The sequence below is a fragment of the Coregonus lavaretus genome (assembly GCF_964263955.1).
Source record: "Coregonus lavaretus genome assembly, chromosome: 9".
NCBI lineage: Eukaryota > Metazoa > Chordata > Actinopteri > Salmoniformes > Salmonidae > Coregonus > Coregonus lavaretus.
The window spans coordinates 40,271,011-40,289,807 of NC_139996.1; the positions used below are offsets into that span (position 1 = coordinate 40,271,011).

An 18,797-nucleotide genomic window follows, 5' to 3' on the forward strand; every position below is an offset into this window, starting at 1 on the left:
CAGCGTTGAATGCAAACATATTTATTTAATCTGAAAGATAACACGAACAAAACGATAACGTGACGTCCTTAGCTCAAACACAACCTACTAGGAACCAGATCCCACAACCACTGTGGGAAAACAGCCTGTCTAAATGTGGTTCCCAATCAGAGACAACCAGCAACAGCTGACACTCGTTGCCTCTGATTGAGAACCACACTGGCCAACATAGAAATACAATACTAGAATGGAAAACAAAGAGCACAAAACATACACTCTACACACCCTGGCTCAACATAAAAGAGTCCCTAGAGCCAGGGCGTGACACTTCTTCACTTACATTAAGCTCTTTATGTAAACCTCCTTTATCCACATGTGATTCTTTGTTGATAAGAAATACAACACTGGGGGATAAAAATACCATATCTGTTTGCACCATGTAGTCAAATAGGACAGTAGAAGAGACAAAGGGGGGGATTCCACATGACAATATGAAAAAATGCAGAATCCATGTAAAACCAAAACGAAAGACACCAAAGTGAAAGACACCCTGAGGAGGAGGAAGGGGGATCTTTCAGAGGATGGGAATCCCTGTTCATGAGGTACATGTTGTCGTCTGACAGAACATGATAATTTCATCTCTCTCTCTCTCTCTCTCTCTCTCTCTCTCTCTCTCTCTCTCTCTCTCTCTCTCTCTCTCTCTCTCTCTCTCTCTCTCTCTCTCTCTCTCTCTCTCTCTCTCTCTCTCTCTCTCTAGAAGGCAAAGGAAAGGAAAGGCTGCTCTAACAAGCTAGAGAGTCTCTCTGAATGGCCCTCTGAGGAGGAGGAACAGCCTGATGTAAAAAAAACAAAAACATGTAAAGACCAAAACAGAAACAGCCTGTTACAGTGCATTCGAAAAGTATTCAGACCCCTTGACTTGTTCCACATCTTGTTACAGTTATTTATTTTTAATAAATTAGCAAAAATGATGAAAACCAGTTTTTGCTTTGTCATTATGGGGTATTGTGTGTAGTATGATGAGGGGGAAAAAACAATTAAATCAATTTTAGAATGAGGCTGTAACGTAACAAAATCTGAAAAATATAAAGGGGTCCGAATACCTTCTGAATGCACTGTATAGGGCACATACAGTATTTTCTCTGTATTGCACTGTGATGGCCATCTGGGTTTTGTTTTGTTCCAGCAACACCCATTTCACCTTTCTTGTCAGGGACATACAGGGCTATATATACTGCACCAAACAGGACGAGGTATGAGTAGAGTAACAGAAATCAGAGTGGCAGAGACCAACAATCTCAGCAGACCAACCTGGACTCAGGGGTAGATGTAACATAGTAAAGCAAATCCAGGACTCTGAAATTAGTATGATATGTTACATTTGGTATGGAATGTATTAATTTGTGGATGTCCATCATCCATTTTGTATGATACGAATTACAATTAGTATGATATGCTACTAATTGCAATTCTTACAATATGTTACGAATGTGCAATATGTATATGTTACGTATTCCAATTAGTTGTTGCTAACGTTAGCTAAGTGGCTAGGTGGCTAGCTAGGCTAGGGGTTAAGGTTAGGGTTAGGACTTAGGTTCATGGGTTAAGGTTACGGTTAGGGGAAGTTTTAGCTAACATGCTAAATAGTTGCAAAGTAGGTAAAAAGTAAGAAGTAGTTGCAAAGTTGCTAATTAGCTAAAATTCTAAAGTTGTCCGTGATGAGATTTGAACACGCAACCATTGGATTGCTAGACGTCCGCGATATACACCTACCCATCCACCCCGATCAACCACCCTCCTTTCGTTTTATCCTTAAGTAACCTTCTGTCTTATGTAACCATACCAAACGTAACATACCATACTAATTTGAGAGTCGGATTTCGTTTACTATGTTACACCTAGTCTGTGAGACCAGGCTGAGCAGACAGACATCCAGATATTCTGTCTCTTGAACCCAAGTCAATATTATAAAGCAGGAAGCAGCCTCACTAGGCTTTCTCCTCTTCCCCCTGGGAGATGTAGGATCCTCCTAGCATTAACACAGATGTACACTGCTAGATAAGTGTTTCCTAGCTCAGGTGAGCAGGAGGATATTGTCACACTAACTTTGCACAATCTAAAACTCTTCATGCTTATTCAGAGTGTTTGATGACAAAGTAATCTACAATTAACTCAAATTAGCATACATTTTACATTTGGCAATCTCAGATTAACATAAAATCAACAGGAACACAGTGATCAATTGCACTTCATCCTTCATTTAAGCATGAACAAGAGGCAAAAACTTGTCCAAGAGCAGAAAGTAACAGTCTTCAATCCTCACTAAGGTAAAACAGTTTCTCCTAAGCCATTTATCTAATTTAGCCACAGTGTATGGATGTCGGACGGGTATGATAGAGTGGTGCGATGCTAATGGCAGCCTCCACAGGCCTCGCGGGGACACTCAGAATTGAAAATCTCTCTTCTTCAATTCTGAGTGTCCCAGCGAGGCCTGTGGAGGCTGCCATTAGCATCGCACCACTCTATCATACCTGTGAACTGGTGCAATACATGAACTGGTGCGATGCATCATCACCAACAGGCTTATCTCGAACAGCTCTGTAGCCTAACAGGGTCCTCTTCTAACAGAGAGAGCACTTTCTGTGAACTATTAGAGGAGTAGAAAAAAGAGCAAATAACCTTTCGCTAGATTTATGTTATTTGATCAAAAGCTTCTATCCTCTCCTTAGTTACTGTAGCCCTTTTTTGACAGCTGTTGATGTACTTTTTCCACAATAGGCTTTTATACATAATAATCATAATAATTTAATTTAATCTAATTAATTGATTGATTGGTTTTCTTTCTCTATCCAGGTGGCCAGTTGGACAACAGCAACCATGTGATTGGTGGTGGCAGAGAGCAAAGAATGTCCAGGAGGTTCAGCTAAAGTAGCCCTGCAGCGAGAATCTCCCCCTCTGGCGCCTGTTCTTTATGAGGACCCGAAGATGACTGTCACCAGCCGGCAGTCCTTGAATGTCCTGACAGTCATCTTCCTCCTGCTGTCCACTGCAGGTCAGTGCGGTTTTAAACACCTTTTTGCTATGGTGTGTGTGTGTGTGTGTGTGTGTGTGTTAAAGTATATAGTCTCTTCCCACAGTCACCTGTGAGTCTGGCAAGCGAAACTGGTGTCTAACTGTCTCAGGAACAGTATTCTGCATGGTACAACATCAATGTTGATTACTGTAACTAATCTGCATTTGTGAAACGGTATTTCGGTAACTGTAATGCACATTATAAACAACCTGGGCTTTAATAGTATGCAGAGAACTTTATCTAGGTTTTTAGTCTTTCAGCTCACAGGTTGAGGTTGTAAACAGAACATAAGAGCCATACTGTTTACTGTAGTATCCTAAAATGTGAAAGGTGTTAATGTAATTAACAACATGGCAACGTTTACGACAGAGCCCTGACCAGATCCAGCTGTTTTCCCTCTAAGAAGGCTCAGACTGCCTTCCCCCTGGCCTGCTTCTCCTCTTCCTAACCCTTTAAGTCTTGCATCATTAGAGGACTTTATGGTCCACTTCCAATGCTGAGGTGCTCTGCTTCCTTATTGCCAATTCACCCTCTTTATAACCGCTGACCCCTCCTTTATATCCCGTGGTTTATGAGTTCAGCTATAGGATCAGAATACCTGAAATTGATTTTGATGCCAGGATTTTGGCATAAATTAAGCTGTCTTTTAAATGTCCATTTGGGATTTATATGTGACTTTTATGAAAGTTTATGATTGATATGTCACCTTTATGAGTGACTGATTTAATTTATATATGTCTCCCTCTGTAATCATCTTACATAACAAGGATTTTGATATAGTTTTGATTTGTTTTTAGAAAATGTACATAAACATATAGTTTTTTTGTGAATGAGAAGTGCATTTCTGATTTGAGTGCTGGCAAAAGTGATATTTCAGAAACTTGAGTGACCTACGTCTAGTTGTGAGAGATAAGTTAACAGATAAGGAAGGGTAATATAATGAGACCAATGAAAATGTACTGTTATGAATGTGTACCAGCGTGCACCTGTCTGAGTGAGAGAGTCTCAGCATTCTATTAAACCTCAAGCTTCCTCACTCCTCATTCTACTTCGCTGTTCAGCATGGACGTAGAAGCCTGACAATTAGAGAGAGTCAGAGGGAAGCCAATTCAAGCTATTTAGCCAATCAGCCAGCCAGTTAGCCAATCATTCAGCCGGCCCTGTACCAAGCTCATTAGACCTGAGAGTGTTCTCCTCTTTCAAATGGCCAATATGTCCCTGCCTGGCCTACATACTTTTACCATCAGTGGCAGAAATATATAACAACCCCCTCCCTCCCCTTCCCCCTCTAACTAAATCCCAGAGGGAACATTATTTTCCCTCTTAGCAGTACAATTGTCTTGGCTCCATCGTTGAGAGGAACAGCTCATAGTCTTAATACAAAGACATCACCTTGTTCCAGTTGTGCTCCTCTGCCATTGCTACTACAGGCAACACTCATTCCCTATTGCTAGAAGGGCATCTATCCCCAGCTATGCTATGGAGGACGTTTTTACCTCATGTTATTAACGGTAATAAAATGCGAAAGGATGCCAAATTGCCAGACCTGATTGGTTTTGATGGTGTTTGTCTAACAAGTTGTTTTGTTTTGGTCCACAGTGACATATGAGACAACTGTGATGAGCCCTGTAAATCTACACATTATCTCTGCTCTGTTGCTCTGACAGATAGGTAATTGGTGATCATCTACAATGAGTCCAGGCTACCAAATGATTTTTCCATGACTCCCATCAAAGAGAAAGCCCTCTCTGGTTGCCAGATTCAATATGAATGACTAAATCCTTCCACAGATATTAGTAAATGTCTGTTGATTTCTACTTGGTTTTGCATAATTTGCAACGTAATAGAAATCACAACAAGCTGAATCATCTTAGATATATATTTTATTAGTATTATTATATAATTTTCCTTGTTTCAGGTCAACATCATAAACAAATTGTAGACATGTACATATATTTGAATTCCCAAAATGAAACAAGGTAACATAAAACATAACATAACCAAAAACAAAACAAAACAAAAAGGTAGAAAACCAATAGGAATGATACATCCCCTTTCAGTTCTCTGCTCTTCATTTTCATTACTTCATTATTTCTCTCGATTAAATTCATTAACATTATTATTTTCCTTACATGTCTTTATTAATTTGACTGTCGCAAAAAGATTTATTGAGCTGTGCAAAGGTAAGTGAGGGCCTGTTCCCGACAACACCCAGTACAAATAGCTATGGGTCCATTCTTATAGGATATATGAACATGCCCTCCAGCTCCGTTCTGACATTTTCCCAGAACAGTTTCATTAATGGGCAAGTCCAAAACAGGCAAGCTGAATCACGATGGACTCAATCACTATAATCCATTTATCAGATTTGTAAAGCAATTCTAGAAAATATTGCTTGCCAAGAAGACCTACAGTACCTTCATCCTCCAACTGTTTTTCTCTCTTTTCACCACAGCTCTATCAGCTCATTTCAGAGTGTGTGAACCATACTCCGACCACAAGGGGCGCTATCACTTTGGTTTCCACTGCCCTCGCCTTTCTGACAACAAGACCTACATGTTCTGCTGTCACCACAACAACACAGCCTTCAAGTACTGCTGCAATGAGACTGAGTTCCAGACAGTCATGCAGGTCAACCTGACTACCACCACAGATGGCTTTGCACACAAGTGAGTCATATTCAGGTTTTGGCAGTGAATATATGGAGTAGTACTGTTTCTTATCTGTTAGTAAGCTAATTATTGTGGTTCTATTATACAGTTTAATGTTATTATAAAATGGTACTGACACTAACTTGAGTGAATACCTAAAAAACATGTAAAAGTTGATTTGCAAGGAAACAACAATTTCATACTCAAGATTTGGACATTTCCAAGACTTTTCTGCAGAGAAAAAAGCCCTGGCCTTTAAATATTAGTGATTGATAAGCTGTTGGCCCCCTCGACAATATCCCACTAATTGACACCATTTGCCTGGTGCTCAAAGGGCACATTGACATTGATCTACTCCTATAGTACAGAGATAATCACAACCAAAGTAAAAGAGCTGAAGCTTTGTTACTGTGTGTGTGAGTGGGCTGCGGGGGATACCATCTCTCAGCAGAGATAAATATAGTATCTGAGTGTATTGTCTTATACTATACTATACTATACTATACTATTAAAAACAAAAAACAATGTTTTAAGTGAGAAGTAGGCATTGGTCAGACGCCAAAAATAAAATTCATATGAGCACCACAATGCGTACTTTTACCAATGTTTTCTAGCGCACAGCTTTGGCCTACTATAGTAGTTATGTTGGTCTATTGTACTTCCAACAGTTTGTAAGCAGGTTGCTTAGGATTCAAACCTTCATACTGTTAGAGGAGGTGCTCCCACAATAATGTGATTTGTACTGCATGCAAGGTAATGTATTGCACTACCTCACACTAAGACATTACCCCATTCAGCTACCTTGTCAAGCTTTTTTTTATTATTAAATGAAAGCAAGCTTTGCTTTTATACTTACAATAGCATCAGGCTTGATTGAGTGAGCTGTTTTGTCTTGTAGTAATGTGGTGCCTGCTTGTATTTCCTTAAACCTTTATTTTAACAAAACATTCATTGAAAAATAAATATATTTTTTGGTCAGTAGGTACCCAATATAAAAACAGGAGGCGGTGTGTTCAACAGTCACTCATATAAATACTGTATAGAGGTCTATAGAGCCTGTCTGCATTCCTGATTTCTGTAACCGTTAGCTTACCTGTGTAATATTAACATAAGCTCAGAACCACTTGTTTTTTAAACATGGTCCTGCTTTATCAATTACTGTGCTGGACAGTTCATTACCTCTGTCAAATGACTATGTAGCTTAAATGTTTGTGTGTTTTTGTATTTATTTTAGCAATAAAAATGATGCTTCAATAATACATATTTACAATAGGCCTATATCTAAAGATACATACAGCCTAATGTATGTATAAATATACACATCATTTTAATAGCAGGACACTGTAAAGTCCATTATCCCTCTGAAGAGTATGAATTAGGCTGTTTGAGAAGGTTTGAATCAACCTGCCTACACATTGTTGGAAGTACAAAATACCAAAATAGCTACTGTAGTAGGTCAAAGCTGTGTGCTGGAAAACATTGTTAGAGTGGAGTACACATTGTGGTGCTCATGTGAATTTCCTTTCTTTTTCTGCTTCAGACCATTTCCATGGTTTTTACACTGGATGGTGATCATACAACATTATAATACAGTAAAACACAGCAATAAAAGTAAAGTAAAAGTACACAATAATGACAAATGGCGACAGGAATAATGTAGTTATTCATTTTTATTTAATATTAAGAGCTGATTTTCCAGAGGGCAGTGAAAAACCAGAAACCCATTTACAATGGGGAAAAAAAGTATTTAGTCAGCCACCAATTGTGCAAGTTCTCCCACTTAAAAAGATGAGAGAGGCCTGTAATTTTCATCATAGGTACACGTCAATTATGACAGACAAAATGAGAAAAAAAATCCAGAAAATCACATTGTAGGATTTTTTATGAATTTATTTGCAAATTATGGTGGAAAATAAGTATTTGTTCAATAACAAACGTTTCTCAATACTTTGTTATATACCCTTTGTTGGCAATGACACAGGTCAGACGTTTTCTGTAAGTCTTCACAAGGTTTTCACACACTGTTGCTGGTATTTTGGCCCATTCCTCCATGCAGATCTCCTCTAGAGCAGTGATGTTTTGGGGCTGTCGCTGGGCAACACGGACTTTCAACTCCCTCCAAAGATTTTCTATGGGGTTGAGATCTGGAGACTGGCTAGGCCACTCCAGGACCTTGAAATGCTTCTTACGAAGCCACTCCTTCGTTGCCCGGGCGGTGTGTTTGGGATCATTGTCATGCTGAAAGACCCAGCCACGTTTCATCTTCAATGACCTTGCTGATGGAAGGAGGTTTTCACTCAAAATCTCACGATACATGGCCCCATTCATTCTTTCCTTTACACAGATCAGTCATCCTGGTCCCTTTGCAGAAAAACAGCCCCAAAGCATGATGTTTCCACCCCCATGCTTCACAGTAGGTATGGTGTTCTTTGGATGCAACTCAGCATTCTTTGTCCTCCAAACACGACGAGTTGAGTTTTTACCAAAAAGTTATATTTTGGTTTCATCTGACCATATGACATTCTCCCAATCCTCTTCTGGATCATCCAAATGCACTCTAGCAAACTTCAGACGGGCCTGGACATGTACTGGCTTAAGCAGGGGGACACGTCTGGCACTGAAGGATTTGAGTCCCTGGCGGCGTAGTGTGTTACTGATGGTAGGCTTTGTTACTTTGGTCCCAGCTCTCTGCAGGTCATTCACTAGGTCCCCCCGTGTGGTTCTGGGATTTTTGCTCACCGTTCTTGTGATCATTTTGACCCCACAGGGTGAGATCTTGCGTGGAGCCCCAGATCGAGGGAGATTATCAGTGGTCTTGTATGTCTTCCATTTCCTAATAATTGCTCCCACAGTTGATTTCTTCAAACCAAGCTGCTTACCTATTGCAGATTCAGTCTTCCCAGCCTGGTGCAGGTCTACAATTTTGTTTCTGGTGTCCTTTGACAGCTCTTTGGTCTTGGCCATAGTGGAGTTTGGAGTGTGACTGTTTGAGGTTGTGGACAGGTGTCTTTTATACTGATAACAAGTTCAAACAGGTGCCATTAATACAGGTAATGAGTGGAGGACAGACAGAGGAGCCTCTTAAAGAAGAAGTTACAGGTCTGTGAGAGCCAGAAATCTTGCTTGTTTGTAGGTGACCAAATACTTATTTTCCACCAAAATTTGTAAATAAATTCATTAAAAATCCTACAATGTGATTTTCTGGAAAAAAAATTCTCAATTTGTCTGTCATAGTTGACGTGTACCTATGATGAAAATTACAGGCCTCTCTCATCTTTTTAAGTGGGAGAACTTGCACAATTGGTGGCTGACTAAATACTTTTTTCCCCACTGTAAGCCAATATGGAGTATACTGGGGAAAAAATCCCTGATCTCTTTTAAAAGACAATAGATAAAGCTCCTGGAAAATACACAAAATAATCAACATGTACCCAATAACTATTTACATGAATATGTACTTTAAAGAATACTGAAGAAAGGCCTAGTACTACATTACCTGTAAACAATTGTGAGTTATTACAAAATATACCATTTACAATCAAACGAACATTCAGATATAGTAAACTTTGTACATACAATTTAGGGATGGCCACAATTGCTCTTGAAGATCTACAGGGTTATGCAGGCTTTCTTGTTCAAGCCCAGTTCTACTACAACTGATTCTACTATTCAAGGTCTCGATGAACAGCTGGTCTTGATGAACAGCTGAGTAATAGAATCAGGTGAGGTAGCACTGGGCTTGAACAAAACAGCCTGCATAATCCTGTGGCTCGTCAATAGTAATTTAGTTAACTTCTGATACAAAAACTGTGACAAATTAGACAAGTACAAAACACTTTCAAGAATACATATTTACAAATCTGACATTGGATAGGTGCTCTAAATCCTTTAGCTACAAATGTTCTTAGTAATGATATACACGGCTGTCCAACTCCAGTAAAAGAGCACACATTCCCAGATTTATAAATGGCAGTATAAATATGAAAACAGTTGGGAGTACTCACAGATTTGGAACAGAACATACATAAGTGCTACTGACAGTGTTTGATGTACTGTGTGCATATCAATCCGCATAAATTGTTTGTCAGCTCCACGTGGGCCAGCTTGACACATTTCTTAGCTTCTCAAATCACAGAAAGTGGCGCCTGAAAAGAAGAAACGTTACCATTTCTGCTATTTATCGCGTACATTTGTACGGTAGGGATGGCGTGCATCTGACGGATGAGGGCAACGACGTCTTCCTTGAGAGATGGTCTCTCCACTGTTCTCTCCTCCGCGCACTAGTACTAGTGCACGCCACACTCCCTGTCCCTTGACACTCAACGATGCCCAACGAACCCAATGGAGAGAGACCTAATAAAGGAAAATAAGCACACACCGTGCATGCGTGTGTGCACCGGTGTGTATGTCGGGAAAGGGAGGGGGGTATCAAATTACAGATACACGAAAGAGAATGGTCAAAATATCCCCTCTGGTAGGCAAATCCAGGACCTTGAAATCCCAGGGCGGTGACGCTAAAGGTTACGGTGTTATAGATACGTCAACTAGAAACTCTATCTAAATGGACAGTCTGGTGATGACAGCACCTGTTTGTTCCTAAATGTTTTTGTTCATTCACTCAGTACTGATTCAACGTTTATTTCTCTTGCTTGGTCCTTAAGAGTCTATTGACGCACTCTTGCTTCAATCTAAGTAACATAATAAAAAAAAGCATCTGCCTATGTCGGCCTTCCGCATCTGCGGTGGAAGGTGACCAAGCTACAGCTGTGTTTGTCAAACAATGAGACATCCCGAAAATCAGTCTTCTCACAAAAACGTCTGTAGTGTACGAACGGTTTGGCCTACAAAATAATATGACCACTCTATGGAAAGATGAAACGTTTTGCTCTTTGACCCCCACAAGTGTCATGGGACTCATCTGAAGGTAACCCATACAAATGAATGGAAGTATGGAGGTCGTTTTGTGCCAACAAAAATAAGGTGTTAAATATGTGTAAAAAATATATATATATATATATCCTGAGCTTTCTTATATCTCCTAGATATAGGACAGACCATAGCAGCGGGAAGTAGTTTGGGAGTGGGGTTGCTGCGATTTTGCAGACAAAAGAAATGCAACCGCTGAAGGTGTCCATATAGGCTAATACAGGACTAGTAAAGGCCCAGTGCACTACTTTTGTGATTTTTTTAAAACTAAATGTATTTGAGTGTTTACCAGCCTTTGTGACTTGAGTCTGATAATTATCTGTACAAAACAGTTAATCTGATAATACTTGTGGAATATAAAAATACTTGCTTGATATATGTTTTCCAATTTCTTGAAGTACATTGCAAATGCAACTTATTTCTATTTGAAAACTGAAATGGTCTATTCATTCCTTTTCCATTTTAGTAGACACTTATCTAGAGCAACTTACACATTTACATTTTAGTCATTTAGCAGAAGCTCTTATCCAGAGCGACTTACAGTTAGTGAGTGCATACATTTTTCATACTTTCTCGTACTGGTCCCCCGTGGGAATCGAACCCACAACCCTAGCATTGCAAGTGCCATGCTCTATCAACTGAGCCAGATCATCACATCACATCATCACAAACCACTTGATATCTCAATGTACTCAATTACTGTATTGTGCATTGTTTTTCTTCATGGTGATTGTCTACAGGTACAAACCTAGACGACCAGCCTATGTACCATACAGTAATGTACATTTACATTAAGTGGTTTGTAAGGATGGTAAATTAATACTGCACAAAAAGTGTCTGTTTTGCATGTTATTTGATCAAGAAAAATATTTTATTTGATGTGGATGTTTTGTGTCTTTGACCATAACTTTGCACCATTTGATGTAAATGTTTGAGGACAGGGTTTCGTTCTTTCTGGATTTCATTAGAATGACAATCACAGAGAAAGGGACAGGGCAACAACTCTTACAATTCCAACAATTGAATCCTGCAAGATACATTTCTTAATTTTTGCAGGCGCTACAGACATATATTTCAGTCACCTAATACTAGTAAAGGACCAGTGCACTACTTTTCTGAAAAAATATGTTTTTCAATGTTTTTAATTGCTCCAGCACCCTCAGCACCCCTACTTCCCGTAGCTATGGGACAGACACTTCCAAATCTTATTCCTTATTATAATTTTTTTGCCATTTATGAATGTGTCATTCAATGTGTTTCTATAGGCTATAGTAGTAAAGGCCAAATTCAATATTTTATCAAATAATACAAAAATAATGTTGATACCTAAAGGGGTCCTAAAATTTCTAAATCAAATTCTAAATCAAATAGCTAAATGATCCATGGTATGACCATCTTAAAACAATTCCATATGTTAGCTTAGTAAAACCCCACCTCCCAACGGCTTAGACTATTAGAGGTTAAAAAAAGTCTAAAACAGTTGATGTATTGAAAACCGTTTCATTTTATCACATAGCTAACCAAATTACCAAGCATGCCATTTTCTTTTGACTGTGCACAACATTATGATGTTGTTTTACCTGGATGCTTTGTGTGCAACCCGCACCCCTGCTACTTTTTACTTGTAAATGGCGACTTCAGGTTTTCGGGAACACATTGAAAAGTAACTTGACACTGTGTTGATCAATCAGTGCAAATTTGGATTATAATGACAAGAAGAAAATTGCATTGACAGAGGAGGGAGCGTACTGAATTAATGCGTAAGGTAAGGGATAGAATTAGCACTGGATCTTCTAACTGAATGTTCTGGTGTGTGCATGTATTATAAATTAGCAGCGTGGCAGTTTTTCTAAAGTTCCCAAAGTTTGGTGTATCTAACTGGCTATAATAGAAGTCTAGGCCAGACTTGACTGCCCTTGACCAGCACAAAAACATCCTGTGGCATACTGCATTAGCATCGAACAGCCCCCGCGATATGAAACTTTTCAGGGAAGTCAGGAAGCTTTTTCAAACAGAAATGTGCATCCTGTAGCACTAACTCCAAAAAGTTTTGGGACACTGTAAAGTCCATGGAGAATAAGAGCACCTCCTCCCAGCTACCCACTGCACTGAGGCTAGGAAACACTGTCACCACCGATGAATCTACGATAATCGAGAATTTCTATAAGCATTTTGCTACGGCTGGCCATGCTTTCCACCTGGCTACGCCTACCCCGGCCACCAGCTCTGCACCCTCCGCTGCAACTTGCCCATGCCCCCTCCCCCCCGCTTCTCCTTCACCGAAATTCAGATAGCTGATGTCCTGAAAGAGCTGCAAAATCTGGACCCCTACAAATCAGCTGGGATAGAAAATCTGGACCCTTTCTTTCTAAAATTAGCAGCCGGAATTGTCGCAACCCCTATTACTAGCCTGTTCAACCTCTATTTCGTATCATCTGAGATCCCCAGAGATTGGAAAGCTGCCGCGATCATCCCCCTCTTCAAAGGGGGTGACACTCTAGATCCAAACTGTTACAGACCTATATCCATCCTGCCCTGCCCTTCGAAAGTATTTGAAAGCCAAGTTAACAAACAGATCACCGACCATTTCGAATCCCACCATACCTTCTCCACTATGCAATCTGGTTTCCGAGCTGGTCATGGGTGCACCTCAGCCACGCTCAAGGTCCTAAACGATATAATAACCGCGATCGATAAAAGACAGTACTGTGCAGCCGTCTTTATCGACCGGGCCAAGGCTTTTGACTGTCAATCACCGCATTCTTATTGGCAGACTAAATAGCCTTGGTTTCTCAAATGACTGCCTCGCCTGGTTCACCAACTACTTCTCAGATAGAGTTCAATTTGTCAAATCGGAGGGCCTGTTGTCTGGACCTCTGGCAGTCTCTATGGGGGTGCCACAGGGTTCAATTCTTGGGCCGACTCTATTCTCTGTGTATTTCAATGATGTCGCTCTTGCTGCTGGTGACTCTCAGATCCAGCTCTACGCAGACGACACCATTTTGTATACATCTGGCCCTTCATTGGACACTGTGTTAACAAACCTCCAAACAAGCTTCAATGCCATACAACACTCCTTCCGTGGCCTCCAACTGCTCTTAAACGCTAGTAAATCTAAACGCATGCTCTTCAATCGAACGCTGCTTGCACCCATCCGCCCGACTAGAATCACTACTCTCGGCGGGTCTGACTTAGAATATGTGGACAACTACAAATACCTAGGTGTCTGGTTAGACTGTAAACTCTCCTTCCAGACTCTCATTAAGCATCTCCAATCCAAAGTTAAATCTAGAATCGGCTTCCTATTTCGCAACAAAGCCTCCTTCACTCATGCTGCTAAACATGCCCTCGTAAAACTGACTATCCTACCGATCCTTGACTTCGGCGATGTAATTTACAAAATAGCTTCCAACACTCTACTCAGCAAATTGGATGTAGTCTATCACAGTGCCATCCGTTTTGTCACCAAAGCCCCATATACTACCCACCATTGTGACCTGTACGCTCTCGTTGGCTGGCCCTCACTACATATTCGTTGCCAAACCCACTGGCCAGGTCATCTATAAATCTCTTCTAGGCAAATCCCCGCCTTATCTTAGCTCATTGGTCACCATAGCAATACCCACCCGTAGTATGCGTTCCAGCAGGTATATCTCACTGGTCATCCCCAAAGCCAACACCTCCTTTGGCCGCCATTCCTTCCAGTTCTCTGCTGCAAATGACTGGAATGAACTGCAAAAATCTCTGAAGCTGGAGACACTTATCTCCCTCACTATCTTTAAGCATCAGTTGTCAGAGCAGCTTACCGATCACTGCACCTGTACACAGCCCATCTGAAATTAGACCACCCAACTACCTCATCCCCATATTGTTATTTACATTGTTCTTTATTTTGCTCATTTGCACCCCAGTATCTCTATTTGCACATCATCTTCTGCACATCTATCACTCCAGTGTTAATACTAAATTGTAATTATTTTGCACTATGGCCTATTTATTGCCTTACCTCCATAACTTACTACATTTGCACACACTGTATATAGATTTTCTATTGTGTTATTGACTGTACGTTTTGTTGATTCCATATGTAACTCTGTTGTTTGTTGTTTTTATCGCACTGCTTTGCTTTATCTTGGCCAGGTCGCAGTTGTAAATGAGAACTTGTTCTCAACTGGCTTACCTGGTGAAATAAAGGTGAAATAAAATAAAATAAAAATATAAATAAAAAGGACATTCGCTAGTTTATTTGTTTGTGCTCTGATTACACGCAAGTGTCCAAGTCAGCAGTTTACACGTTACTTCAGCCATATGAAACCTTCAATAGCTAGCTACCTACCTTTTGCTTCTCATCCAACTGGTGTAAATTAGCTAACTACAGTTGCTAGCCTTCTACTAGCTAGCGGTTTCTGTTGCGTAACAACCAAGTTGCACCCGGTTTTCGAACTCTGCGATTCGGCTGAAAATATGTTATCATTTGTAGCACATCGTTGGTTTATATTGGCCAGAAATGTGCACGTGAGAGCAGTAAATTGTGAATTTAATAAAAAACGGATGCACCTACAAACTTATTCAGTCCAAATGGATCTAAGTCTAATGGTCACTTTATGGGTGATGTAGCCTCGTTTTAGTGGTCCTCTGTAGCTCAGCTGGTAGAGCACGGCGCTTGTAACGCCAAGGTAGTGGGTTCGATCCCCGGGACCACCCATACACAAAAATGTATGCACGCATGACTGTAAGTCGCTTTGGATAAAAGCGTCTGCTAAATGGCATATTATATTATATTATTATTATATTAATCCGACGTCTAGAATTTGAGCGAGGTTTGGGCAAAAAATGGCCTAACGACCCTAATGCTAATGACACGGTCAAAAATCCGGTATAGTGGTTCTCGGTAACAGATCATGACGAGAGGCGGGGAGGGTGTTGTGTACCTCCAATCAAGTTGATTTGACGGTAGAGATTTGGTTTACATATGATGGTAGGGCGATTTGAATTTAACATTGAGCTTCAAGCAATGCATACTATATATAATATCCTACAACACACTACACTACACTAATATAAGTAGATACACTAATATAGATAGTCCAAACACACCAAGACAGTCGTGAAGAGGGCACGACAAAGCTTATTCCCCCTCAGGAGACTGAAAAGATTTGGCATGGGTCCTCAGATCCTCAAAAAGTTCTACAGCTGCACCATCGAGAGCATCCTGACTGGTTGCATCACCGCCTGGTATGGCAACTGCTCGGCCTCCGACCGCAAGGCACTACAGAGGGTAGGTGGGCCAAGCTTCCTGCCATCCAGGACCTCTATACCAGGCGGTGTCAGAGGAAGGCCCTCAAAATTGTCAAAGACTCCAGCCACCCTAGTCATAGACTGATCTCTCTGCTACCGCACGGCAAGCGGTACCGGAGCGCCAAGTCTAGGTCCAAAAGGCTTCTCAACAGCTTCTACCCCCAAGCCATAAGACTTCTGAACAGCTAATCATTGCTACCCGGACTATTTGTACATATTACCTCAATTACCTCGATTAGCCGGTGCCCCCGCACATTGACTCTGCACCGGTACCCCCCTGTATATAGCCTCCCTACTGTTACTTTTATTTTACTGCTGCTCTTGAGTTATTTGCTTTAATTTTTTTTACTTAACACTTTTTATTTTATTTTATTCTTTAAAAAATGCATTGTTGGTTAAGGTCTTGTAAGTAAGCATTTCACTGTAATGTCTACACCTGTTCTATTCGGCGCATGTGGCAAATACATTTTGATTTGATTTGATTTGACTTGAATACAAATCTTTCTCTATAGGGGCCAACAGCTCTGTCTGCAGCAATCGAGTAGAGCTCAGGGAGAGAAGAGACATCCCAGAGTGTGAATAGGAGCTCCGTAGGAGGACACTGACAGACAGAAACACAGAACTCTCTCTTTCTCTCTTTTTCTGTCTGTCTCTCTCCTCTAATACCCTGTCAGCAGGGTGCTCTCTAAGACCGGTTACACAGGCTCTTCGGCAGGCCAGGATATTTCATCTAGTGGCCGATGGGAGGCCTGATGGGAGGCCATTTCATCCTCCTCCCCTCTGGACTGCAGACTTGAAGTGGCGATATTAACACTGGCATCAGGTTAAACTGGCCATAGCTCTGTGTCTGGGACTGAGCATCATGGCTAAAGTGTTATGGGCATGAGTGTTAATAGGCTATTCTAGTACTGTGGATTGTGATTGGACCAGTCACTGGTATTAGCAGACTATGACTTTATGTGTATCTGTTAGGAAATTATTTGTGTCTGTGTCATGATCAGTCTCAGCTATTTATTGTCCTTTTCAATTTGGCTTGTTTAACATTGTCTAACATTTGTTGCTGACGGCTGTCCAAACAGTTAGGTTTGCTTACTCTAAGGTTAAATCAAATACACTTCTGGAAGGATGCCCTGCTGCTCTTAAATAGACAAATGTACACATCACCACAGACTACTAAACTATGCAAACAGTCAGCTATATGTCACACAGGCACAGGGGAGGTGAGGAAAGGTTAACAAGGTTTTCATATGGGTTTGAGTGCAGTTGCAAAGCAAGTACAACCATATAATAATTCTAAATGGTTTTGTGAAATATCCACAACACCATCCAAGGAAATGTTTGGAAAGCCCATTATTCATTAGTCTCCTCCAAAATAAGGAATGGTGTTCCCTCCAAATTATCAAACTCACTTGAAAGCAGTAATATAATAATCTTATCCTCTGTCTCATTATATCTCAGGGTCAGAGAGATCATTTAAAGCTGACTGATGCTGAGTTCTGAACCCAATCCCCTTCCTGGGTAGTCATTTCTCTAATGCACAGCTCTGCTCCATAAACCAGCATCTGACACATCCTCAATACATTTATTACATTTATTACACTGTTTATCGAGGTATACTGTAATTGGAAACAATTTGCACACATTTACCGTACAGGTGATTTATGGATCAGAGCGTGAATCTCAAGAAGGTGCTAATGTGGACCACATAAATCCTTATGGAGTGTGAAATACATTAATAAATGGGTTTGGGTGAAAAACTGGGACCAAAGTTTGAAGAGATTTATTAAGATGGATAGGCGATTAGAAAGCCCCCTTTACATCTCAGTAACACACTTTCTTAAACATAATATACATTTAAATATGCACTTAAAATGCAATACAAAAGGTGAATACATTTAATTATATATTATGCCATTCTCACTTTCTCTATTTCCCCTATCTCTCCTATACAGTAACTACACAGCCCTGGTAGGAGTGTGGATCTATGGCTTCTTCGTCATGGTGCTGCTAGCCCTGGACTTCCTCTACTACTCGGCCATGAACTATGAGCTGTGCAGAGTGTACCTGGAGAAGTGGGGTCTGGGTGGGCGCTGGCTGAAGAAAGCCAGGAGCCAGTGGCACCGGCCGGCCCCAGGAGAGGAGAGTGAGACCCAGGCACAGACCCAGGGTCACCCCATGGCCCTCAGTCACCAGCACCCCAGACACAGCCTCAGAGGAGAGCACCAGAGCCCCACGAGCCCTAGCACACATCCACCGTCTGGTGAGTCACTCTTGTCTCCAGCATTCAGTGGATGTCCACTCAGACTCATTGTGCATTATACTGTATGGACATAGAGTTGTCAGGGTCAGGACACTAACACATTCAAATGCTAAATGTTTCTGCATTATTTGTCTGGAAGTCATAGATGGGGCAGATTAAAAAATTGCTGATGATCTCATTCTGAACAGCAAAAGCACGAGGGAGCCTATCACGTTCTCCCTCAGGGTTCATCACCTTACGTTGTCTCATCCTCATTCTGTCTTGTAGAACTGTACTATGTTGCTAAGTGAAAGTTACCATAGCAAACCATCAGAACAACATGTCTTCATAAGGAGAGATTTGGTATCTCCAGCAGCAGTCCTTCCTCCCCCATAAGCTGCGTAGGCTGACAAGGAATCTGAACCACTGAGCCTCCTCACACACTCACGTACTCACCTGTTCTAACCTTTCCCGCAAACACACACTCATAGAGACGTACGCATGCACACATGCACACACACACTCACACAGACAGACAGACACACACACACATGTGCCATCTCTTCTCACACGCACTCATATGCTCTCTCTATTTCTTCCCCCACACACATGCAATGACCTGCTCGATACC

The 18,797-nt window shown here is 41.0% G+C and overlaps 1 protein-coding gene across 1 annotated transcript; it reads left to right on the top strand.

The window, feature by feature from the left end:
• Positions 1 to 2,964: 2,964 nt before the first annotated feature.
• shisal1b (shisa like 1b) lies at positions 2,965 to 18,477 on the top strand (the record flags this gene model as incomplete). Its single annotated transcript, XM_084168582.1, has 4 exons — positions 2,965 to 3,031; positions 5,508 to 5,721; positions 17,880 to 18,187; positions 18,455 to 18,477. 4 exons carry the CDS (start codon positions 2,965 to 2,967, stop codon positions 18,475 to 18,477), a joined length of 612 nt encoding a protein of 203 aa, XP_084024708.1.
• Positions 18,478 to 18,797: the final 320 nt, after the last annotated feature.